This window comes from Corvus hawaiiensis, chromosome 3 (genome assembly GCF_020740725.1).
Source record: "Corvus hawaiiensis isolate bCorHaw1 chromosome 3, bCorHaw1.pri.cur, whole genome shotgun sequence".
Classification (NCBI taxonomy): domain Eukaryota; kingdom Metazoa; phylum Chordata; class Aves; order Passeriformes; family Corvidae; genus Corvus; species Corvus hawaiiensis.
In genome coordinates this window covers 19,460,903-19,487,511 of record NC_063215.1, presented here as the reverse complement: position 1 = coordinate 19,487,511, position 26,609 = coordinate 19,460,903, and the positions used below count along the sequence as shown (strand labels likewise).

At 35.5% G+C, this 26,609-nt stretch overlaps 1 protein-coding gene across 3 annotated transcripts in view; it reads right to left on the bottom strand.

Moving 5' to 3' along the window:
- Nucleotides 1-2,394: 2,394 nt before the first annotated feature.
- PXDN (peroxidasin) overlaps nt 2,395-26,609 on the bottom strand; it is an 88,405-nt gene continuing 64,190 nt past the window's right edge. For 2 of the 3 annotated variants that reach the window (XM_048297626.1, XM_048297627.1), the window contains 7 exons: nt 21,355-22,858; nt 20,389-20,523; nt 17,872-18,080; nt 9,609-9,729; nt 6,985-7,117; nt 5,972-6,085; nt 2,395-5,326 (listed from right to left, as the gene is read on the bottom strand). In XM_048297626.1, the coding sequence (XP_048153583.1) occupies nt 5,204-5,326; nt 5,972-6,085; nt 6,985-7,117; nt 9,609-9,729; nt 17,872-18,080; nt 20,389-20,523; nt 21,355-22,858 (2,339 nt within the window). In that variant the 3' untranslated portion in view covers nt 2,395-5,203. Of the gene's footprint in view, nt 5,327-5,971; nt 6,086-6,984; nt 7,118-9,608; nt 9,730-17,839; nt 18,081-20,388; nt 20,524-21,354; nt 22,859-26,609 lie in introns of those variants that run through there. The other variant, XM_048297628.1, reaches the window with a different exon arrangement.

The following is a 26,609-nucleotide window of genomic DNA, read 5'->3' as shown; positions in this document are numbered from 1 at the left end:
TGTTAATCTAAAGCAATAGGTAGGAGCTATGCCCCTTTTTACCACCTCCAATGTGCAAAATCCTTGAACTCAAAAATGTAAGGTGATGTTTTCTGATATATGTCTGCAGATCAAATAAAAAATACTAGCTGCTTGTGAGGTAGGATTTGGGGTAACAATAGCATTCCACCACAGAAAAAAAAAAAAAGAACATAAGATGAAGGTTTTAAAATCTACATTAACATTTGCCTGTAGCAGAAACAAGCTGTCCTTTTCTGACTGAAAGGCACCTATTGTTTGTTATTGCCTGAATTGATTGTTGATATGAAAGAAAACCAAAGTAATCTCACAGCAAAATTATATACTCTCAATATAAGAGAATAGCTTGGCAACATGTAAGTCTGTATGCATTCATGCCAAGACATTTCAGATTGAAGGAAACATTTATTACACTTCTACAATGTCTCCAGTCTGCTGCAATACCTTCAAGAGAGCTATTTCCACAGAGCCTAATTTAAAAAAAAAACCTTTTCCATGACAGCATTTGAGCTTTTAAATAAAAATGTAGATTGCTAAACAACTGATTTTCACCCAGAGGTAGAGAAAATCATTGATTAAAACAGCTTGAGTATTCCGTCAGCAGCTGGAATTGCTCTCTATACATGAAAGTTGTCACACTTACCTCTCAGGTGTAGCAAGAAGATGACTTTCTACAAAAAGGGTGACCTAGGAAAGAGCAAGCTCTCAGTTTGGTGTCTCCCAGCAGAGTTCCATGGAAGTGTGAAAACTGTGTTACTGAAATCCATAACTAACAGTGCCAAATCTGTCACCCAAGCCCAGGAACCCCAGTATTTCCCCAGTACCCCTTTGGGCAATGTTTTTAACTGGCTGACTCTGAGTCCTCCTCTGAAGCATTTCATTCAGGCCTCTCTTGTCCTTGTTCACCAGACAGGACCTGCCATTCTGGGTCAGGCTGATGATTTGCTCCAATAACCTTCAGTCCTGGGTTAATATTTAAGTCCCTTAGCTGTGAAAGCAGGCAGGACAGGAGAAAAAAAAATTTAAAACAAAGATCTTCATTGCAAGAGAGGCAATTCCTCGGAGTGGAGGTAGGGGACTAAAAGCATGCCTTACTATCACTAGTAGCTAGCTCAATAAATGGTGAAATTGCTTCCCAGTGCCTCAGGACTCTCTATTGCAGTCTAGTATATGTGTTGCTTTGGTATAATTAATCTGTTCATATATTCCTAGTGAATTTTTCCATCTGCCTGAAAAAATTCAGAGGCCTTGGCAAAATCTTTCCTTTTTTCTACCTGCCAAAACAAAGCAACAGTTTATTTCCTTTTCTCTGTACAATTCCTAATTACTTTATTTTCCCCCTCTGCACACCTTTTTCATGCTTATCTCTATGAAAAGAGACATGAAGCACTTTGCCATTTCAATTCTTGGAATGGCTGCACATCAGATTAACCACTTACAGCATCTCATAAAGATATAAGTAGATAATGAGATTTGTTTTGGCAACTCAGCACGACTTGTGAGAATGTAAAATTGTATCACTGAGGGAGGCATCAGAAAGACACAAACGTCTTTACCGAATGCAACAATTAAGTTTATTCCTTTCTTGCAGGAATTGCTGTTCTATTTCTGAATCTAAATAGATACTCAATTCAGAGCTTTTCAGCTAAACACAGCTAGCCAGATCTTCTTGTTACTTAGACATATCTGATCTGTACTGTGCTCCATCTGTTAGCAGGCTGTAATGCTTAAGCCCCATGAATGACCATTCATAACACCGCCAGCTGGATGGCAAATACATCAGGCCCAAAAGAAAAGGAGAAGTATGCTGGAGGTGCAGAGGCTTCCTTGCCATGTCATAGCAGGGTAAGTGGGGAAAAAAAGAAAAGTAAAGGAACTACGTAATGAAAGACAGGACTCGAGGAAATGGCATGAAGCTGAGTCAGGGAGGTTTAGGATGGGTATCAGAAAAAGGTTCTTCACCCAGAGGGTGGCTGGGCACTGGAACAGGCTCCCCAGGGAGCCTGACAGAGTTCAAGAAGTGTTTGGACAATGCCCTTGGGCACATGGTGTAACTCTTGGGAATGCAGGGCCAGGAATTAGGCTCAGTGATCCTTGTGGGTGCCTTCTAACTCAGCTGAGTATATGGTTCTATGAACTAAGCAGCCAGGACAATTGCAAAACAACAGTCTGATATTCTTAGTATGTCTGCTTTAAAATATGCTATTAAACAACAATGTTGCCTTTTCATGACTCAGTACAATCTCCTGATTAGGTACATCATAATGCAACAGCTGGTCAGGACAGTATTAGTATCTAGCAATTTATTAAAGCCTATTTTTTGGAACTTCAGCAAATAATCTAAAAAATACACTTACAAGAAGAAATCACTTGAAATTTACTTGGAAATGTGGCCCATTTTATTTTAACTGAAAAGCATTCATTATACAGTGCAAACAGCTCTTTGGTAAATTTACTGGTTAAAATAACAACAACAATGACTTTGTTTTAGGTAACATTAAAAAAAGAAAATAAATATGTACAATTTGCATCATATTACAGCAATATTCTCACAATGGATACTGAGGAAATGGTCATCTAGCCATTGGCCACTGTTTCAGAAATGTTAAAATCAACATTGATTCTAGAGACACTGCAATAAAACTGAACTAGTACAATCCATGACTGATTACATTTTAGACTGTGGATAAAGACCTGGTTTTCCTGATTTATAAGCAGATGGATGGTGGAAAATAACTCAATATTACACTTGTTACACTTGTTTAAGCATATCCAGACTCCTAAGCCCATTTTATTTACCATATGAATAAACAGTGAACAACGAAGAAAACCTCCCACTTTACTCTGGAGGCTGGAGAAAAGGAACAATCAGATATAAGGTACTATTTTACAATGTATAAATGGAAACTCTCTTCTCCTATAAGCGGAAATCTTGAGAAAGTTTATTTAAAGCAAAATTGAAAAGGAAGAATGCAAGTAGTAACCAGTTGGATGCACTACTGCCTTATTTAACTGTTTGGACAGTTAAGTTACATTTGGTTTAGCTCTGCAACCCTTCCTCTTTGAGGGATTTCTGCTATAGGTCAATGGGAGTTCCATCTGAGTTGGAATTACAGGACGAGACATGTGGTTTGGACTCTCAACAAAAGTCAACAAAATACCAGAGTATCAAAGAAATACAAGAATGACAATTTTCAGGAACCATATGATACTCAAACATGCTCGCCACACACAATTTCTAGAAGTATTAACAAAGAATATTACATAAAACATTGTATATAAAATCAATTAAAATATTCTCAAAAATATAAATTGCAATTCCATGTGTACCACACACCTTTAACACAGCACTCACATGTACATATTGCTTCCACCATAGCATGAAACAAAGTTTCTGTAGTAAGCTTTAAAGTTACAAAAAGTTTGAATGTGTGTCATGGTAATAGTTTATCAAATTAGAAATTATTAATGTTAGTAGAGAAATTATGTGCCAAAATATGATAGTGGATTTCATATTGCTGTGCTAGGTTAGTTATTAGATAGGTATTTGTTCTACCATGCAATAATTAAGTACTCAGTCTGTTTGCATAATCTGAAATATTTAACATATGAAGGTTTAATTTTGTGCAGATTTATTTGATACCCCAATCTCTGTCCCTTGATTTTGAATGCTTAAACTCAGAAGTCAGTGAATTATGCAACTAGCTCTGGTTCTAGCTAGTCCTGATTTAGGACTAAAGGACAGAGCAATAACCTCTAGCAAATTAAGTATTCAGGGAAACAATCAATTCTGAATAAGCACAAAAAAAGCTGTAAAATGAGGTATGATAGTTGTCCTTCACTCAATATAATTCCTGGTCAAAAATATGCAGTTTGCATTCTAAAAAGTACATAACTTTGAAATGCTAGTGTAGACATATATTCTATAATGTTCAACATTTAAATGGGAGATGAAGTCCACTGGCAGACCATTTTTAACATGAATGACAAAAATATTGAGGTAAAAATATATATTCATTAGATGAAACTGAAAAAAAAAAATAAAAATCAAATACCTTATCAGAAAAAGTAGTCAATCCACAATTAATCATGCTGCTTGATTTTGATTTTTCTTTTTTTCAACAGTGCCACAATATAATCAGGAACATATGTCTATTGGCGATATGTACAATGAATCAGTAGGAATCTTTGTATACAAAATGGCATGTGACATCTTTTCACATTTTCAAAACAGGGCCATACAATTACAAGAGCTGATCTGAGATCAAGAGAAGCATGCTTTAAAACTGACCTGGATGGTTATGTTACAAAGATTTAAAATAAATGAAACAAACAAACAAAAAAATGTTGTCAAGTAATTACGTATGTTTTGACAAAAAGGATTATGTTAATTTTTAAGATCAAATGCTACTCTGTCATGCATGTTTCCCTAGAATGAGGAACACTGTCAATTACATCTATAATACACATTCAGTTGCTTTTTCTTTCTTCCAATTACAGTTATTTATATTTCCTTACTAATTCTAGCTTTTTTTGCTTTGAAAATTTTGATTTATTTTGCTCCTTGAATTAAGGAAAGGATGTTGAAAGGCGTCAAGTAGCTTTGTTTATTTCTGTGCTGGTTCAGACCCAGCAGTGATAGTGTGATTTAACAGAATTTCCATGCATTGATGTTTGCAGAAACTGGCCTGCTGTGACATTGCTACAGGCACAGTGACCTTGTGTTTTCCTTTTCCTGGCATTTTACTAAATAACAGCAAAGAGCTAAGTATCAACACAGACTGGTACTAGAAAGGGATGGTAAACTTTTAATGTTGCTAAGTAAAGACAGGAAACAAAGTGTTTATTTCAAAGTAAATCCTAAACCCAGTCATTTTGGGTACCTAAAACTACCTGACAGTGTTCTTTTAAAGTAGCACCAGTTTGAGTTTCTCTAACCTGAGAAGTATAACACACAATTAACTTTGACCTGTTTGCTAATTTCCCTTTCGTTAAGTTTTGCATTGTGATTTACCTTCATGGGCAGAAAATAAAATGATACATTATGTTATACTGTTACAGCACCATTAGAATATTGTAAATCTTGGTTTCTTGCTGTTGTTAGGACTGTAGTTACCTGTTTTTGCCATCAGCAGGCACTGATATGATTTGAGGAGTATGCACCCTAAATTCTTAAAAAGGAGACTTATGGCTTCTTTTTATTAGTATTTTGTTGTAAGCAGACTGGACAGCAATCTCCTTTTCCCTTCACAGGTGCTTCGCAGTCAGCTGGCGGGCATGATTCTACAAAACAGGTAATCTGACCAACCTGTGCCAGGAAAAAAAATAACAGAACAAAAACATACTTAGCTACATATTCCAAACAAGAAATACATTTTTTATGTTATTGCAGAACATATTCTCATTCATTCTCTGTAAGAACCTGACTAATACTATAACCCCACATAGTTTGTTTCAATATCAACTTACTTTGAGAAGGTTAAGGCACTCTCTGTATTACCACATCTTTTTGATAAAGCAGCACATATGCTTTTGTCTAACATCAGGTGAGACTGGGGTACCAAGCACTAACATACTCTTTTTACTACCTTTTAAAAATTTTCTCTCTGATAGAAGAAAATTACAGTCTAGCACTAAGTCAGATGAACTTTTATTGATTTTTATGCATTTTTTTTGACTTCTTCATTAAGCGTCTCGCTTTGCAGTTAATTTCACCTGTATAGCTTTACATAAATGAAAATAGAAATATAATAAAAATAGATAATGGCTGGATTGAAAAACAATGTCCAGGGCAGGAATATCTGAATAATATAATTTTCTGTACAAAATAACTGAAGATCCATAAAAAGAAATTTGCAAGTATTACCCAGAAATTAGCAGGCACAAAACTGGAACTGCTGGTTTAGAAACAGAATTATAATTTCTATCTCAAAGTGAATTTCCACATACTTACTTTGCATTCACACAAAGTACAAGGGTCCCTTTTCCAGGTTTCATTGCTGGAATATGATTTACCCTCTTCATCAGTGCAATCAGAATTACTGAGGCGTGATTCAAGTTTTTTTATCTGAAAACATTTAAAAAAGTAAAGTAACTGAATCAAAGAAAGGTTTTTATTTGTGTAAAGTATTCTGTCTTTTCCCTTATGCTACATGCTATATAATCCTTGTTATACTTGTTTGGGTTTTTCTTCTCACTACTTAGTTTTTATAATGCTAAAAGATTAAAAACAGGTAAAACATATGGAGATAGTCTTTCAAAAGAGAGCTAACAGAAAATACATCTTTCCTACCATTGGAATATTCACCTAGAGCATACAAAGATTAAAAACCTACATGTTTCATATACAGAAAACCAAATTTAAACTGTCAAAAATGTTTTGGAAAGGAGGTGAGTTTTAAAATTTCTTTTAAACACCTTAATTTAAAATATTTACTTGAATTTTTTATTAACTTCTGTATAGTGTACATTTTAAAAATGGGATTCCACTATGGCTGAATAGAGTTTACCTGCAAACATTGTGAAGTCTTCTCTAAGTGATCTAGATTTTACCTATGTTTACAGCTGTAGTCTGGCATATTACTTCTTATGAAGTCTATATTTTAATCATTGCTTTACACAGATTGCATAAGTTTCAAATGGTAAAAAAGATTTTATTAAAACAACACACAAATTTTTAGAGAAGGATTAATTCTGTGTTTAGTATACAATGGTTACACAAGGCTTCAGGTTCAAAAGTCAAGCGGGTCCAGCTGTAGAATATTTCAGTATGATTTCAAAAGAACACAGAAATCAAGAATAATAACACACAATGTTCTATGTTGGTTTTTGTTTGAGATATTATGTGGTAGGTTTTGTCTGCAGGGGATGTCTAAATATTAAAAATGTAAGATGTTAGGAAAACATTATTAGTTAAATCTACAATTAGACTTGATAGACTAGAATTAGTTCATGATAGTATCTTACCTGATTTCTGAGGCTTGAAATAGTTTTTTGCATTTCCAAAACAAATTCTTTGAAGTCATTCACTGCGGGTACATTTCTGTTTTCATTAGATGCTGATGTGGCATTACGAAAATATTTACTCTGTTTCACAGAACTAAAACAAATGAATGCCAAGTCAGGATATTCATCTAACTCATTTTTATTTGGCTAGATATTCTAGGACACTTAACAAAAGTGTAAAAAAAGAGTAACCAACAAACGTAGGAACGGTATGAACCACAGCAGCACACAAGACCAGCTGGTGCTGAAGACAGACTCAGGACAGGTGAGCTCTAGATTACTGTGAATATCACTAGCAACAGAGAATTTCTTATACTTAGAAAATTATGTATTTCATGCAGGGCTACACACAAAGTTGTCACCAGTGACACTATAGAGCATCACCTTAAATTCATCCCTGAGCCTCCAATATGAAAGCAGACTAAAAGGAAAGAGTCTTAAAAAGTGTTCCTTCTGATATGAAATTCACATTTCACATTCTGAACCAGATTCTTCCTCTACAGGCTTGTTAGCAGAACATGTATTTTAAGAATATGACTTCAAGAAGGAGAAAGTTTGGTTTCATAAATAAATGAGAAGTACTTCTAGATATGCATATTTTTTACTAACATTTGACATCAATACTGCTTATAATACACAAAAGCTAAAGTCTTTTGTCTGCAGTACTTTCCAGTTGACATCTCATAACAGATATATAACACTAAATTGTGTTAATCAATTCAATCTATTGATGAGGAAGAGTAACAAAAGGAACTGTCCATAACTAACAATATATTATCTGGCACCACTTGAAAAAACATGCATTCAAAAGCATAGACAACAATAATTTTTAAGTCACTTATTACATTAAGATCCTTGAATCCATTACTATTTTGCAGATCCTTGAATCCATTAATAATTCCAGGCATTACTATTTTGTTAACATGTCATCTCCAGTGCTAAGAGATACCCAAAGAATGAACTGGCAAAAAATTCTCATATATCAGGGCTCAGGATTTATAATCTTTCTGCATAAATTAAAACAGCACTTACTGGCAGGGGTTCAAGCTACTGTTTCCCATAGTTTTTCATCTAAATTAGAGAAAAAGAACTCTAAACAATGTAACATGCTCAAGTTCTAGTAAAGCAGCTGCTATTGTATAACAAAAGATTTAATCTTCCTCACCTGTTCAAGTTATTGAAAATCAGAAGCTAAAAAAAAAAAGGAGGAAAAAACCCTTCTCACCACAAATGCAATTTAAATAGAACACTGAGCATGAGAGCTGATGAGAACATTCAATGACTGAAGTTGTTTTAGCTTTATGCTACAAATGAAGTATTGTACATCTACTATTTTGTATTCCTAATTAGTAATTGGACTGAAACACAGTAATTTCTGAAACACAGTCAAACAAGCTTGTCCTTAGATGTAAGCATTTATTTTTTTCTTGCTTTCATTTTTATTTAACACCTTTTACAGTTTTAGAACTATGGGACTAGCATCCTTAAAAAGTGAATTGCTGTTCTGTAAATTTTTCTAGCAGTTCACTTGCAAAGACAGACAAAACGTCCTTCTTCAAGGATTACCTGAAAGGAACCTACCTTTTCATATTATCTATAAGCCAGCTTATACTTAGCTGCTGTCTTCTCTTGTCTAAAATCCTAAACATGTAAAGGATCTTTCATTTCAGGACAGATTCCTCTCAAATAAATGAAATATAATCATGGTGTTTCTTCAGGTACTGTAGAAGATACCATCCAGAGTATTTGAAATTGCTGAAATACATTTAGCTCTTTATGTATCTGTCTAGATGCTTTCCTTGCTGGAGTGGGTAGACCGTACTTCGTCATCATCATCACTCAAACAGAGAGTTTTATTTGTTAAAAGAATGCATGCTAAATAGAAAGAGCTATAATTCAAATGTCTCAAATTTGTTCATCAAGAAATGGTCTGAGCAGAACTCGTTTCATGTCACTAATTCATACATAAGTTTTCATTCCCTGGAAAGGGCAGGGACCCTGTGCAGCTGACAATTTGTGACTGAAACTGTGATTTACTTCCTTGCTGTATTTTGAGGATTAGGTTGTTATAAACAGTATTATTAGTACTGCTGTTCTCCATTCCTGCTCTGAGTATTTTGGTACCAGAAGTAATCCTTACCATTACCACAAATTTTTATGCAAGTGAAATCAACACTTGGTATCCTCCTATTTCTACAGGAGAATCTAGAAGCTCCGAAAAGGAGCTATAGAAAAGGAAATAGAAATAATTTAGATTAATTTAGTTACTGCAGGCACTGTAGGAATGTGGCATTTCAAATCCCCAAATTACGCTTCATTAATGTTTTTTTTTTTTCACGAAAACTGCAGGAAGAACAAAAGTACTATACTTATACTACTCACAAAGAGTTCTAAACGAATTTGAGCTTGAAAAAAGTGGTTTATTTTTGTAGATATGTAGAAGTGTCAGAATAAAATACATCAATCATAAACTTGAGAAAGCAGACACTGGAAAAAAAGTGGTATGTGCTTACAAAGAAATCATTCAGTTCCATTCCATTTTGAAAGCAAATGGTTTTTTATAATTCTTAAAAAAAAATTCTCACCTTACTGTTTTGGCCGTTTTCATTTTCTTCAGGGGCTTGTCCTCCCGAAAGCTGTAGTCAAGAGAACGTCTCCCCCGAAAGTGATATGAAAATGCATTAAACTGTCCTCTGGTTCTACAGTCTGAAAATGGACAAGATATTACACATAGACAGTATATTTCAGCAGTTACAATATTAATATGATTTTGCAGTGTTTTCTGAATTTAAAGGCAAGTCATACATTCAGTCTGATCCCTCTGGAATTGGTTCATTCAATTCATTGGCAGATGAATATGTCTCAGTGATAGAACATTTAAGGAAATTAGATGCAGAGAATGTGATTACCTGCAGACCAGCTTTTTAGTATGAAACAAAGGAATAAATACTATTTTAACAAACCTATATAGTGCTACTTTAACTATTCTTTCCACTTCTGAAATTTTCACTCTCTTGGCTTTTAATTATTTTCTCCTTTTCAAAAGGGGCAACCACGTATGAAGAAAAACAAAGACAGAAAAACCACTCTGTGGGTTCCTCATCTATTCCAGGCATTATTATTTGTTATTTTTGGCGTCTGAAAGAGAATTTTTAATTAAATTCCAAATTTGCAGACATGCTTTATAGGTTGACAAGTCCTATTTCCAAATCTGAGGAATTTGAAGGTATCACCAGACACTAAAACTCTTTCCACCACAGAGTAAAAATCTCAAGCCTGAGACTGACCTAAAACAAAAATCTTCTCCTAAGATCCTAAGAGGACATCTTGACAGGACGAAGTATGTCTTTCTTCCAGTTCACTTTATTTAGCCTTCCAAACATAGTGAGCATTTGGACAGAGTCCCATTTAAAGAAGAAAATGAAAACAAAATAAAACTACAAACAGTACTTGATACAGGAGACAATGAGAAAATAGAAGTTCTGTCATTTCTCTTCACAGAAGCTTTAAAGCTAAAAGTTATAATGGGCTAAGATGAAGCAGGAACAAGCTGCATGATCAACTGCTAGAAGCAGAGCCTGCTAAAACAGAAGGGAAAGCCTAAATACAGGATGCCACACATTTCTCACTTAAGTCTGGTATTAACAGAATGAGCCATGAAAGCAACTGAACACAGGAAGGAGTCATTTTCCATAATGTTTCTCTTAATTTTCACCAAAACAAATTAAATCAGGAAGTCAATAACATTTATAAAGTGTTTTTCTGGAATTTAGATTGAAGTATCTTTAGATTGAAGTATCAACAAAAATTGCTGCAAAAGTTTCAAGTCTATAAACAATGCTGAAATGAGCAACTAGAGAAACAAATGTAAGGTTGCTCTGATTACATGAAATTAGGTATCTTGGACTACTTTTAATTGTGTTGGACTTTTACTTAAATTACAATATCACAATTTCCCTGTTAGGAAAGACTTAAGTTTGGCTTAATGGCTTAATATCATTTAGGACACAGAAAAAGAAAAGGATGACTGACCGAAAAAAATTTCTGAGATCAAAAACAATATCTACAGATCATTCTCAAACACAAGTTATCCACAATTCCCCTTCCCTTTTCTTTCCTTGTGGTTTGTCCCATTCTTTAATAAATGTATTACTTTCCTCCTATAATAAGAGCACCCACCAAAGAATTATGTGGCATTTACTGCCAGCATATTGTTCATTTTTCACATGTGTCCCGCTGTTTCCCACATAATCTCCTTGCTGTCCATTCAGAAAGTGAACTCTCAGATGGGAACAGATCGATGTGTCTGTAAGAAGCTCGGCATGAAGGCATTTTTGAACACCCTTAGATACTTCTATATTTAGTATGGTGAGAAAAAATATCACACTGAAGGGTTCCTGAAGAAAGAACTAATTTTGGTCAGAGGAATTTTTCTCTTAAAGCAATGTGTTGCTTAAAGTTTTCCTGAGTGTCACAAAACCTCTAGTTTCTCTTGGAAGCAATATGTGAAAGGTTTCTGCAATCCTCCTTTGTTCAATAACTGCTGTGGTCATCTTGCATAATAGAGGGGGTTTTTTGGTACAATAACACAATGGCCCATTGTTTTTTTTATTCCTAGGCTGTTTCTTAGAAACAAAGGTCTGAAATCTTGGGAAGGTTTCATCACCTTAGACTGGTAAATATGAGAACCATATGTTCAGTGACAGCTGTAAGTACACAGATCTGACTTCCTGTGGTTTTTTTTAAAACTCAAATGTGTCAACTTGCCAAATTAACAGCTCTTGTTCTTGGTTTCTGTTTCAGGTCCAACAGGGAGGAATGTCACGGCTGAGAGGTGCAGGACAAAATGCTTTAGCTTCCAGAAAGCCTAAATCTAAATCAAGAAATTTTTTGTCTCTTTTTTTTTTAAATTATTTTTAATGAAGAAAACTTTACCAGGAGCAGTAAATAAGAAAAATTAGCCTGAAATTCTGCTTTTTTTCAGCCTAACTGAAGTGTCCCAAAATTAACTATACCCATTCCAATTAATTTTCTGCAGAAAAGTGAATGTTTGAAAGCAACCTAAGAATTCTTTTTCTCTATGGACAGTTTTTCTTCCAGAAGTTAGCTATTGTTACACTGGAAGTGTCAAGCTGATCCATATACAAAATCCCGCAGCATCACAGAATCTTTTATGTTGGAAAAGACCCCTGATATCATCAGATTCAACCTTTGACCAAGCACCACCTTGTCAACTAGATCATGGCACTAAGTGCCACATCCAGCCATTTCTTGAACATTTCCAGGGATGATGACTCCACCTCCCTGGGCAGCCTGTTCCAATGTACAACAACCCTTTCCATAAAGGAATTGGTATTTCCATTTGTATATGGAAGCCATGTCCGTATCTTCTGAAAATCCCCTGTTTCTCACAAGGTTTTAAAAATGCAACTATAATGTAAATTGGATAATAAAATACCTGACAGAGAATTATTGAGCAATCTTAGTTCTCTATGAATCACTCCTCAAAAGTGAGTGGCCAAAAGGTCATGGAGAATTCATCTAATGGTAGATTAAAATAACTTGAAAGACTGAGGAAATGTGAAGCAAAGCACATATATCTATTTGATACTAGTTTGATTCTCTGAGATCTATTGTAGTGAATTAGGTTGCTCTTACTGTAAGCATTGGTATTAAGAACTTGTAGACATGCCAGTGGGAGCAGTAAAAGGGTGGAGAAACACTGAAAATGTCTAATGTAAAAAGATATTTTTGAGTAGATGTTTTCACAAAGCTGCTACTTAAAAATTGCACAACATAGGAAAATGTTCACACAAAATGAAGCCCTAACTCAAAATAGCTGGTTTTGTTATTGCCAAAATGGGCCACAACCCTTCAGGTTGCACTGCATCTATTCATTTGTTCTATTGAATAAGACTTTCTAACAAAAGATAAATTAAACAGCACCAAAAATGTAATGTGGTGGTCTAAAATCCAACAGTAATCTGCTCAGATCAGAACAGATATATTTTGTATAAAGATTACTTAAACATCTGAAAAGAAAAAGGTATAGAAGGTAGAAGATGAAGTAACAACCCAGACTGTCATCTGCCAGCTGATGTACCAGGGAATTTTAAGAATAAAGATGTTTCCTGTAGTTGATCTCAAAGCTCACAGACTGAGCTTCAAGATCTGTCTGCTGTCAGAATGAGAAGGTTCAGATGTTGTTGGGAAAGCAAATGTCCAATTTGTTAATATATAGCTAATGATAGGCAAAGGACATTAAAAACATATCATACTTTTGTGATCTGAATAGGTCTTGGATGGTCTGCAAGTAGATTCAGGAGAAACATTAGGTTCTTGACACCAAACCAAAGCAAATCCAACCCCTCCAGTGGAAAAATTAAATAGGACTAGTTGGAGGATTTTGAAAATCAAAATCATGCAGCTTTTGGAATATAAATCAATAAGAAAAAGTAATTTCAGACAGACTGAAAATCCATGGAAATTTTTAAAATAAAGACCCTAAGAACTGTTCTGCCCACTAGACTGTGGAATGAACAATGTCTTAGAAAAGCAGCAAAGTACACAGGAAAGAAGTAAATCCTCCAGCTGCCTTGACTTGTAGAAAACACTGAGATACTTCAATTAGGAGGATTTCCTACCCATGTTAATTTTACAGTCAATGAACACTTACATAAGTCAAGATTGCAGCCTGACTGTCCTCTAGAGATATCTCTTTATTGCCAGCAGTGGGACTTTGACAGATCTGGCAACTCATTCAGAAGTTTGAATTTAAAAAAAATGATTGAAGCCGATTGTTTCCCTGTTGCTTTTCACCAGGGATGGCAACTACTGGCATGAAACTCCGGGTAGCAAAGACAAAGCAATGTCATACATTAAGTCTCTTTATTTTATGTTTATGAATGTAGAATTGTATTTCATGGATCACAGATACCTGAGAAAGATAACATTTTTTTGGTTTGGATGAAATACAAATAAAAATATTGACTGTCTCAGTAAAATTTTTAATCATGCAAAAATACTGGGCTATATTAAATGTACTTCCATTCAAAGATAAAAAGGATGCAATCCTTAAAATTATAGACCCTGGAACTTTATTTTAGTAGCCTGGTGTAGGCTGAATTGTTATTAAGCTAACAGCCACCGTCTTTAAATGTAAATTTAGATGTAAAAAGATACATTTGAATGTAGAAAGCAAAAATATATGACCTGACCAAAGCAAACAAGTTATGTGTAAAGAGGAAACCTTTTCAGGCATAAATCACATCATTTTGGTATTTTGAGTACTTTGAAATTGTTCTTGGTGAACAATTTCCTTTGTCAAAAAAGAACTTCCAGTCTCACACAAAAAGTTCTGCTAACATTTTAAAATGTTATTTCTGCTGTATTCCACAGCCCAGTGCTGTTTAGTATTTTCATTGAAGATTAAAGGGCATAATGAGAAGTGCCTAATAGGACATTAATGTTGTCAGCAGAGAAGCAATAGACAGCATAATCATTCCTCTGGTCTTAAAATACAGGAGTTCATAAATACAGATCCAGTCTACTGAAAGACCATGTATAAAAGCATTCAGATTAAGAACATGTCTTAACTCTTCTAATGAAATTCAGTGGGATTTAAATATGTCTGATCATAATTTGTATAAGGTTGTATTCCTGAATTAAACAAACAAACAAACAGAACAATATCTGACAGAGGAGATATGCTGTTTGCTAACTGAGAAACAGTTAAAAGAAATCTTCCTAAATAATTTTACACTTATTAGGATGATTTGTATCTTATCTGAATCACTTCCTCCAAGGTCACTGTCTATTGTCCTCCTGGGTCCATGTGAAAACCTCATGGGTTTTGACATTCAGCTTACAAGAAAAACCTCCAAACCAAAACAAAACCAAGAAGTGTGAAACTTTCAAAGACTCACATTTGAGTAATCATGAAAGCGTACACTGATTACTTAAAAAAACCAAATTCAAGATACATTTTTTGCAGTAGAAAGCCTGAAATAAAGCACCAAAAGTGTCTTGTTTGGAAAATGTGAAGCTTGAGTGCTCTTTGACCAAATAAAGAGCTGCAGCAAATCCAGCAATAACCCATCATCTCTGACACGACAAAGAAAGGTAGAAAGTGAAGGAAAGCAGAAGAAAACTTGTGTACTTCAGTGAAACTCCTACTTTTTGCCATCATAAACTAGTAATTCTGTTGTATGATTTGCCAACTGAATTTAAAGTTAACCTGGTTTTGTTATTATAAAGAGGAATAATGCTTTGCTTTGTAAGAAGTAAATACTTGCTTTACTCAAAACACCTACAAGGCAGATTTTTGTAACTAAGAAATTTTTCTATTGTTCATATGGAAAAGTATTTTGACTTTTAACAAAACAGGAAGGACAACAAAACCAGACGTGTTTTTAACTGGGCTGAAACAGCTGAACACATGGGTAACTTACGAAACATACATAAAGTACAGAGAGCAGTATTCTGTACTCGAAATTTTAACTCAGGATAATTTTAATTATAAAATCATTAGAAGCATTTTGAACATGGAGAAGGGTTTTTTGTTTTAAATAATAACCAGTAACAAATTCAAATAAAAAAACCCTCACAACGTATTCAACTCAAAGTAAATGCTGTTCCTGAGTGTATGCCCCCACCTCAGAGGAGTGGTGGCCACAGAAGGAAAGAAATTTTTTACATCAGTTGCTTAAACTGAATTCCCACAGAAAACGTCACAGTCGTTCATCCATGCAAGAAAGCAGTTCAAGCCATGCGTACTTCGCTTTTTCTTCATTAACCCCTGCAAGGCTTCAGGAGTTCAGAAAAAGGGGATAGAGATAGGCTTTTTTTTTTTTTTTAACTGGTAATTATTTACCCTTTCTTTTGCTTGGCAGTTGTCTAACTGTACTGCATCCAGTGGTACTCTCTGGTAGCAACTTTCTTGAATGAAAATACAAGCTGGGTTGTTGAACACAAGAATACTAAAGACTTTCCAAAGATAACATCTGTTCTAAAAGGACCACGTGATAACATAACATTTCAAGAATCAACACGTAATTTCTCAGAACAGCCTTACTATTATTTCAAATCAATATAAAAAATGCATTTGTGAAACTGTCTGTCAAGCTTCATGAACCACAGCAAAGTGAAGTTATCTTGAACTGGCAGAATGTGCTTTATTTATGGTAAAGCATTTAAAGAGTAATAATTGATTTTCTCACAATGTTTCTGGCATATGTCAGAGAATTTTTTAAGGGATTCTGGAAGACTTTGTATTAAAATTACAATGTGTCAATCATATCTAGCTTTTTATAAGCTATTGTCATTAATTTGGGAATGGCAAAACTGGTAAACATTTAAAAAAACCCAAATAACCTACAAAAAACCCCACAAAGCTGTAAAAATTAGAGTAAGGCCTGAAAGATTTTGTATATGGGGGATATTGTACAAGATCCTATTGAAATTTAAAGTATTTATTTCTGCTAGTCTCACACAGATAACTGACATTTTGAACAGAGTCTTCCAAGAAAGAATTTTCTTAGAGAGTGATTTTTTTTTAGACTTGTTTACTGGACAAGACAATTAAGTAATCAGTTTAAAAGCTAAGTTATGCAGTAACTTTGAATAGTAAATCTCTGTCTACTTTTTTAATTGCTAATGATATCAGAGTGTGTTCTCACGGTACGATCACAGCACTTAAAATCCTTCCTTAGTATTTACTGTATCTGTAGCAGCCTGAAGAGATATCTTCCATCAGTTTAACTTTTACCTCCTGCTTTAAATTCTGAGCCGTATCACAAAAGAACTTTGTCATCGTGGACAATTACATCTTACCATAAGAGTTAAATAGCCAAGACACTAGTGGAAGATTGTGACTTCTCTCAAAAATGCAATCCACCAGTTCTTTATTCATGCATATCTTTCAACAGAATATTAAATAGCCTACTCAGCAGTAGTAAACTCAAGAGAATCAGCAGTAGAAAAGATGAAGAACACAGATCTGGATACCTTTCATCAGCAAATCTACAACATATTAGTATTGAAATATATCAGGGAAATATTAAGATTCTAATAATTATCAACCAATACTACCATTATCCTCTCAAATAAGAGCAAGGCTTTTCATACTAGTAATTTGTTTGACAGCAATTTCTCAATAGTCAGAGCTCAAGAGAAAAGTTCCCAAAATTTCTGAGTATACTTTTACAGCCTGGGCATGTCATTGAATTTTGTCCAAAGAAAATGGTAACAACATTGTCAGGGAGATCTCAATAAGGAGAGGTCATTGTGATGTTCTCTGAAGCATTTTGTTGTTGATGCTACTGAAAATCATTCTGCATGATCCAGAAGATTCTCTTGGGAATGGATTCTAACTATGTTACAGCTGCAGTGAATTCTGATGTGATGATGGCTGAAGAGAGGCCACACAGAAAATCTGTGAGACAGAAGCCAACATACAGGCCACCGAGCAGTGTCCTGTGCTTCATGCAGCTAAGTAAATCCTATTTCAGGAGAAAAATAGCTTATTTCTCAGGAAAAAAAATTACCCCATGCTCCTAACTTTTGAAGGAGATGGCAATGAACAAGAATATTTATCCACAAAAGAAAGAAAACAAGTAAACAATTATCTACACCATGCAATGCTCAAATCTATGCTATTTTTTACAGTGTTTATTTAATATAAAATATGGAATGATTTCCCACTTAACAGGGGCTATGCTTCAGATTAGAATTTGTAACATCTTAACAAAACCCAAAACCCAAAATACAGTAAAATATCTTCTTAAAATAAAATAGACGCTTAACAAACTGCACACACCTCATTGCCCCCAAATCCACCTCTGTACAGACCTTCACAGCAATCTTGCCACATCCTGAGGTCCAATTTAGGAATATCTTCACAGCTACTATATCCATGTGGGAATTCAGCCACCTTAAAGACATCATGTTGTACCCTGGTTATGTTGTCACCATTGTCACATAAAACTCTGGCAAGAGATGTCTGCTTGATCTGAGTGAGCTGAGCAGGTGTGAACACACCCGGGTTTTCATACCATAACCTGTAATCTCACAGAAAAGACAAGTTTGCTAGTGAAAAAAACAAGAGGCAGTTTCTCAAAGATATTTCAACACTGTGTTCAGAATGAAATGAATTATCTCATAAATCCTGTTCTCAACTTTGCATTGTATCAAGAGACTGATCCAAATGCAAAAATATAAGTTCCTGGTGTCACTTCAGCATTAGGTGGTGTCATGCTCACACTCTGAAAAGGAGGAAATCTTCAAGAAATTCTTTGATTTCTCTTCTAGTCTCATTTCAATGTCTTGGGCATCTCTGGACATGTAAAATGGCACCAGACTACCAAGTTAAGGGATCTTTTAACAAAGAAACTTAAACGACCATGATTTCTTTCTGTAGGCAACTTTCCGGTGGTTATGAAAATATTTTGATGGAATTGCTGAGATTAGAAGAATGGTTAATCTCTACCCAGTTTACTATCAAGATAAGTGAGATGATTTAATTTACTAATGATTTTTTTTTCTGTTAAACTATTTTTATGACTATACTGATTCAGGGACTTTCTAATACATGCTCAGTTAATCTATTATATTCAAGAAGGAAACACTATGGTTTCAAACAGTTCATTTGTCATACATAAAGGGCTAAAATTCTGTTATTAATAGAAAATATAAATAATACATTACTATAAAAAGCAAGCTTCACATGGAAAAGAAAATTTCTTAAGTTACTGTCCAGAATTTGAAAACATTTTACACCATTCTAACACATAAGAACTGCTCACTGTGACATTGCTTCTGTCTCCCAAAGCTGTATCAATACTGATATTTTTCCCCACATATTTTAAACAAAACAAAACAAAACAAAAAAATAGGAGGCTCTTTAAACTTTATGAGAAACCAAAACCAGTCTTAGAGTAACCTTAGAAGAATGGTCAACAAATTTAATTTTACCTATTTAGTGTATCATTTTCATAAAGTATTGGACAGTGGCCAGTGAATGTCCAATACTAGAATCAGATTCTCAAATTTCCATCTTGACATGAAGTTAGGCTCCCTTCAAATATCACTCCTTTTTCATGCACAGACACATTTGCTTGGCATGGTGTTACAAGCTTTGATCCTCTGCCCACCGAAAAGGCTTTTCAAAAAACTGAGAGTTGCTTTCATAATGCCTAATAATATTTTACTATTTGGTGGCATGTTGCTTCCAAATATTTGTGTTTCTTGGACAGCTGAATCCCATTTCCTAAATATTCAATGTTTGCCTATAGTTTCTAAATGTTGTTTCAGAAAATAAAAAAAAAACAAAACCAAAACAAAACAGGAAAAAGTGCTTCTGCTGAAAAAATGCAAACAGATACAAACAAAGAGCAGTATAGATTGTTGTGACACAAATAGGTACTTGTCACCAGTAAGTTGGGGCTCATACTGCATATATTTCTTCTCCTTTTACTCTCTCTGCCTCCAGGCACTAGAGTTGTATGCTTCACAGATTAATTTTTAAACATATTTTATGTAAAAAAGTTTGGGGGTTCTTTCAAAAAGCATACAAAAAGGTTTGGGTTATTGACTACAAAAATAAAAAAACCTTTATATAACTTAATTCAAGAAAATAACATTAAATAAAGTGAATCAAATCTAATTTCCTAATTCTTCCTCTGTTTTTCTTTCATTAGGATGAAATTAATCAGCCTAAGTCTTTGTACTCTCATGCCATAAAAAGGACAGGATTCTAGGCCACAAATTATGTTAAAATGAGGGAAACCTTGATTTTCAGATGCTGAACAAGTGCGCTGAAAGTGTGCAAAGGAGATCTGGCTGCTGTGACAAGAGAAATGATTATTGTCTTCTTTCAGGTACTCTAAAAACTGAAAATGAGAAATTGCTTACAATGTGCATATAAAATAATTTAAAAACAATTATCAAATTGTGTTCTTTGGATTAACCTGTTTGCTTTTAACACTTTTTTGGTGCACACATGGATTGTGTTGTAGCATGCATAGGGGCTAAATATACCGAGTGATACTATTCCAACCTATGCTTAAGTAACAACGACAATTTCTTTGCCAATAAAATAATTAAATAACAACAAGAGAAGTATCATGCACTTTTCAAAAAGGTAAGTGACTTGAATATCTGGCAGAAGGAAACTCAGCAAGTGTTGGCTGTTATGTTTTTGGGGGTCAGTATGACATTCACCATATAATAAAGAATCATGGCTTCTAACAATGTTTTAAATGTGTATTGAACATAAAATGGAGGTCTTTTTGAAAACATGACATTGCAACTGTGATTAAGCATCCTTAATTTAAAATTCATTTTGATTTCCATGCTATTTTAATGTACCTGTCTCCATCCCGAATACGCCTGAACTGTGTGCTTAACAGACACATCAAAGTTGGCCCCAGTCGACTCCCTGGAACTAAGTCTTCCACCATTAGAGCAGGAAATAGGTCTATGTTCAGTGGGGAGCCATACAACCTATAAATTGAAAAACACAAACACTGAATAACAAATATTTTATACTTACAAAATAATCAGTACATGGTGAAGCTAAGAGCAAGAGATACAAATACCTCCCAGGAGAAAATGCAGTGACAGCGCTACATCTTTTGTGAACAAGCTGTGGGTGTATACGCAAGAAATCCTGCAATGCAGGTTGTATACACCATGTGGATCTGCATGTCTACCCTGCAAGTTTTTTTCTCCTAGAAGCTTTCTTCTGATTTCTTGGAATTGTTTCCTTTTTATAGCTTTTCTTTCCTGTCCCTCTGTACACACTTTTTCCATTACTGTTGCTGTGACTAATTCTCTGTCCTTGATTTTGGGCAGATAAGCTAGGGATGGCAGGTAGATGTAGACCTAATTTCAAACACTGAATCTCTAAAGAAGAACTGATTACTGGTAGTTAAGGATGTCCACATGAAAGTACAGTGGACGATATTGACGTTTGTTTCACTGTACAGAATTAATGGAACTGAACAGCTAAATACTTGCATGAAGTTGGCATTTAATATGACCTTACACTGAAACAGCACTCATATTTAACAGCATTTACAAAACTAGGCATTTCAAATTAATAATTTCATTAACATATACAGTATATATTAACTTACTGTTCACAGAGATGTAGAAGTAGAGAAATTATCTGCACATGGAAATTGTTAACATCTATTTTGTGTTACTGATGGAAGTTTCCTAAAATATCCCTTTAAGTCTTTCTTAGCAAGTATCCTTTTCTAGATAAGACATTTAGCTGTGGTTTTTGCATGCACATTTAGATAATTGACTTTTTCTTCACCTCAGGCTCACCTGCTAAGTTTCTCCCTGATATCAGGATTCTTAATTTCATTTTTCAGATCTTCAAAAGTCTGAGCTGAAGAAAGATTACAGTAAACTCTAAAATCATGGTAGGGAGGAATTCCATGATCTCTGCCTCTCTGAATATTCATAGCTGCCAGATCTAAAGCCACAGTACGTGCCATGGAGAAGAGTCTTTCTGTTAATTCTGTATTGAGTAATTGTGACGGGACACGCATCTTACCAGCAACACCAAAAAATCCCCTTAGAAGCGGATCAATGCCTCCTTCATTTACAATCCGAAATGGAGAGAAGAATGCCTTATGAAGAGGTAGATGGCCTTGTGGAATAGGTTCAAAGTTTTCATCCAGTCGATACAGAAAAGGATTAATGAGTGTGTGACCAAACCTAAAAGCGGCAGTTGCAAACTCATTAGTTATGCCAGAATTAACACTGGGATCATAACCCTTATATTCGCCAAGCATCTTCATGCCTACCTCTCCAAAGATCTTAGGGAGCCAGTGGCTAAATGTTATGTGTTGCATTTCTGCACCAACAATTTTGCGTGTTTCATGATATATTGTGTCACCGTCCCAGTGTGGATTGAGTTTCAGTAGCTCTGTGGCAATTCTGTTGTGTTCTCTAAACCACAGTGTGTGGATGCTGGTAAGACCCAGCTGCTCGTTAGAGCGCTGATCACCAGCTAAAAAGCAGGGTATTGGGCTCTCATTTTCATCTCTCATACATTCTGTTGGTGGGCCAGTGGCAAATGGAAGAAGGGGCTTGCCAGATCTCTGTACAATGCCCTGCCTCAGAAGACCCCTTTGACTCGCCAAATCTCTGATTTCTAGTGCTTCATGGTCCGAACTGCCGTACACATTGGAGGCATCGATGTATGAAGTCAGCTGGTTGATCTGTTCTCGTGGGTACACAGAATTCATCAGGAGAGATGTCATGCCGCTTCCACAAACTGGACTGGAGCGTACGAAAAACATGCAGCGTGCACCATTTCGAACTCTGGGATCATTTGGTGGTATCATGATTGAAAAGCATGGAGGATCATTTGTACAAACAGAACTGCAATGTTGACCATCTGAAAACCTGGCCTCACTTAGCGCAGCCACGGTGAGGTCAAGGTCATGGTCAAGAAACTGACCCCACTGCATGAGCATGTGAGTGTACTGGTCATCAGGAGTTACGGTTTCTGTCCCGATCAGAGTAGTTGAAACCAAGCGAGGCATTGGAAGTGCGTAGCCATTAGAGAGTCTTCTGGGTTCAATTCCCCGAGGCAAATTAAATCCATTTTCATACACTGACTTTAACAGACGTTCAAAAGCTGTCAGAGAAGCACCCCACATGGGATGCTGAAGGTTGTTGCATGTTCCATCGTGTGTCCTGTACTTCTGGTGGAAGCACATGTCTGAGCAGTTGTTCACTCGTCGATGGGCTGTACAGCCTGAGAGATTGGCTATCAGATTCAAGTACTGTGGGGATACAAGGTCATTATAGTGATAACCTGAAACAGAAAAGAGAGAAAGAGAACAATCAGAGAATTTATACTCATGGTCCCCCCACAGATCACAAATGTATTAGAACTGCTATTTTATTTTTCATTTTATTTTACACTTCCCACCAGATTAAACATCCCTATTTTTAGAAAAGAAAAGTAATAATCATATATGTATATTTGAGCATTAGGTCATTTGAACAACTTTACCACCACTAGGTCAGGAGGAAACTTTCTAAAATGCCAATTCAAATGCAACTTTTACAAAATGATCACAAAAGGAGCTCATTACTTATTTGGTCACTTAGGAAAGCAGAGATATTTTCAGAAATAAAAGCCTCATATTGAGACAAATAGAACATTTTCCTCACGTTAGTAAAAACATTTTTAAAAATGTCCGTAACACTGAAATGGACATCAAGACTTTAACTTTTGAGACTTGCTCATTCACTAACATTACTATTTTGTTTTGCTTTATTTATTACAGTGAAAGTTGCAATTTTTAAGAAAAAAGAAAAAAAACAGTGAAAAAAGAAAATAACCACTGGCAATAGAGCCAAACGTGGAATGATCTCAAGGACAAATGTTGTGGAGTAATTCATATTCACATTACCCTGGACAAGTTTATATAGAAAAGTAGTGTTTGTGTAGCATTTGGCACAGATTTCCTCTGCAATCCACACCATTCACCTCTGGGACTAAAACATTTTCCTGCGTTTTTTTCTCAGTTCATAGAAAAATAATACATACAAAAAATATACTGTAATTCATTAGAATTATGTTTTTAGAGCCTCAAACTGCATGATCTCTGCTGCGGTATGATGGTGTGTGGAAGGACTGAAGACAATAAGGCCTCCCAGTACAGTGTTGGGTGACTGCAAATAGCAGAAGAGTCAGCCTGGGCCTTGTCCTTGCTGCCTATTAGGAATCACTGTAAAAGTGATTTTTACTTAGTAATATTTGGATTTAATTTCAAGGGGAAAAAATTCTGGCTACATCTACAATATCAACTTTTGTAGACCAACAGAAATGTGTCAGTAAAGTGAAATTTTTGTTGCTGAGTAAGACATGCCTACTCTATCCAGGAGTAGGTTTCCTTCAGAAAATCTTTACTTTGTACTCCTGGACTGAATGTGGGCCTGGACCCAATTTTTCATTTACGTTGAAAAGAATTCACATTGTTCAAGACCATATCACAAATCACACCAAAGCACAGTAAGTGGGGACAACTTCAAATAGGAGCTGCTGATCCAAAGCGGAAGGCACACCGTGAACAACTAACAGATAGAGTGTGGATGAATGAGGTTCCAGGATCCAGGAAAAAGGTCCAGGAGGTGGAGTATTTGGCAGCATAGATGTACGTTTAGCTAACTAGAAACCATCATGCACCATCACGGATCTTGACCTGGAAAGCTTGCTGTCAGGGATAAAACCAAACAAGCAGTATAAAGGCAAAAGGAAAAAAAGGAAATGAGCGAGTGTAGAGTGGTACTGTGTTCCCACAGGCTTGAGGGGTTCCCAGCATGATGGCAAACACTCAAGAATAAGAACTGAAAGCAGTTCTGCAACAGGTTGGTACCAGTTAATTGCGGACAGTTGAGAATGTTACTTTTAGTCCTGAGCTCCCAGTGTGCCTGCAAAGACAAGAGTCTTCATCTAAATTCAACACATAAACACATGTGTGCTAGGCACAACTGGCTCTCTGCCAATTTCCACAATGCAGGGCAATTGCAAACAAACTACCTAAAGCCCAGCATTATCTTTGCCTTGAAAGGAACTAGGTTGCTCACAGTTGCCCAGCTGGGTCATGACTTGTGCTCAGCCAGGGAAGCTGTTTTCTCAGCCTCAGGCTATGAGTACTCCACATGGTTTACAAGTCAAAGCAAAGATATCAGAGACTTAGTGCTTGCATTAGGCAAAGCTAACATGCTTATGTAGACATACAGAAAATTTTTGATGGAATATTCCATACTAGGAAAAAGAAAAACAAACCACAGAGCAAAACCTGTAAGCACCACTTGGTAATGCAGTAAAATAGACTCTTTGAGGATATTATTGATAGCATATTAAAATATCCTGGCTACCAGTTTAATTCTAGAACTACACCCAGAAAACTTCTTTATAATAACACTACTGTTTAAATGATCTTCATTCATTATGGAGTTCTTTGCTTATGACCATTATTCATTCAAATAAACATTTGTGGTTATCCTGGTTGCCACCCCCATTTCTGAAATCAAGTTGTGAGCAAAACTCAACAGTGAATCTTTTGGGTGGAATGACCTTCAGTACTAATTTAAAATAAAAGGCTCAGGGTCTCTCTTTAGAATTTCAAGTGGGATGTAATATCTCATTATGGATTAGATTTTGGCTTTCTGATGCCAGTTGCTACTCCTTAATTACCCCTCACACTGTAGGCGCTAACTTTGCCTCTGCTCTCTAAATGGCTGGGTGCTGAGCATTTCCAGTGCTTAGAAGTTAGCTAGCTCAATTCACATATTACCTTTTTCAAAGTGCAAGGAAGATGTTTCGTAGAGTCACAGAAATATTGATTATAAGGGACTTCTTATCCAGACCAAGCTCCTGCTTGAAGTGGAGCTGTTTCCAGCACTAGATAGCTGTATACCTGATCTAGTGAGCTTGAAAACCTTCAAAGTCTGAGACTCCTCCACCTTTCTGGATTAGTTGTTCGAGTGCTGCACTGGCCTTCTGGTGAGAAACTGCTTCCTAACATCTAATCTGAACCTCCAAAGCATCAACTTGTGGCCATTCCCCTTGTTGTACAGTCTGGCATGGCAGAGGAGAATGTGGCCCCATAGTCTTTCCTTGGGATATTCAAAGGTTTTACAAAACAAGAGACAAAAAGTCTCTGACTGAGAAATTGTCACATTTCTCAACTGTTTCCAGTGCAAAAGTGCTATATAACACCTTTCATTGGGTCTACATTCCAAAATAACATGAAATAAGGACAAAAATTACTATTAAAAATCAGAATATTGGGCAATTTAAATGAAAACAGATTTATTTTACTATTCAAGTTTCCCTAAAAGCTAGGTTTCTTTGGATTCTGTAGGTCTGAAAAGCAAGCTCTGGTTGCAAACATAATTTCTAATATCACAGAAAGTTGCCTGATTTTGTGTTTATTAACTAGTATCCATAGGGTTTAATGCTAGTTTTTGGGAAACTTTAGGTGTTTCAGTATTATGAATCCTAGCAAAAAGCAGCCAACCAGTTCTCACCCATCATATTTTATCTATTGCTAGTATTATATATTCATAGCATATATATTCAATATTCTTGCATATGCATCTAATCAGAGAACCAAATGAAACTGGGTTTCATTATAAAACATCAACCTTCAAAGAATTTTGAGTAAGTATTTGTGGTAAACAATTCATCACAAATTATCTACTCAGCTCTAATAATGAGTAACAAGCTTCTTTTACTAGCAAATGTGACAGTACTTCACAAAAGCTTGCCGTCTTTTGTCTTATAAATACTTGCTAGTTCATGGTCAGAGTTATAGTTTTCAGAAGTTACAATAAATACTCAATTATAAACATCAAAAAGAATATAATGAGTGAAAGTATTTCCTCTAGATTGTCAATGTAGTTCTTGGCTATGTCTCAAGTCTCCAAAGCTCTCCTAAAACGCTATTATTATTTCCAAATGCTTCAGTCCTATGTTTAAAGCCTATCCACGCATATATCTACACACATTAGCTGTATGTACTCCAGCTGGACTTCATGGGTTTGATTGG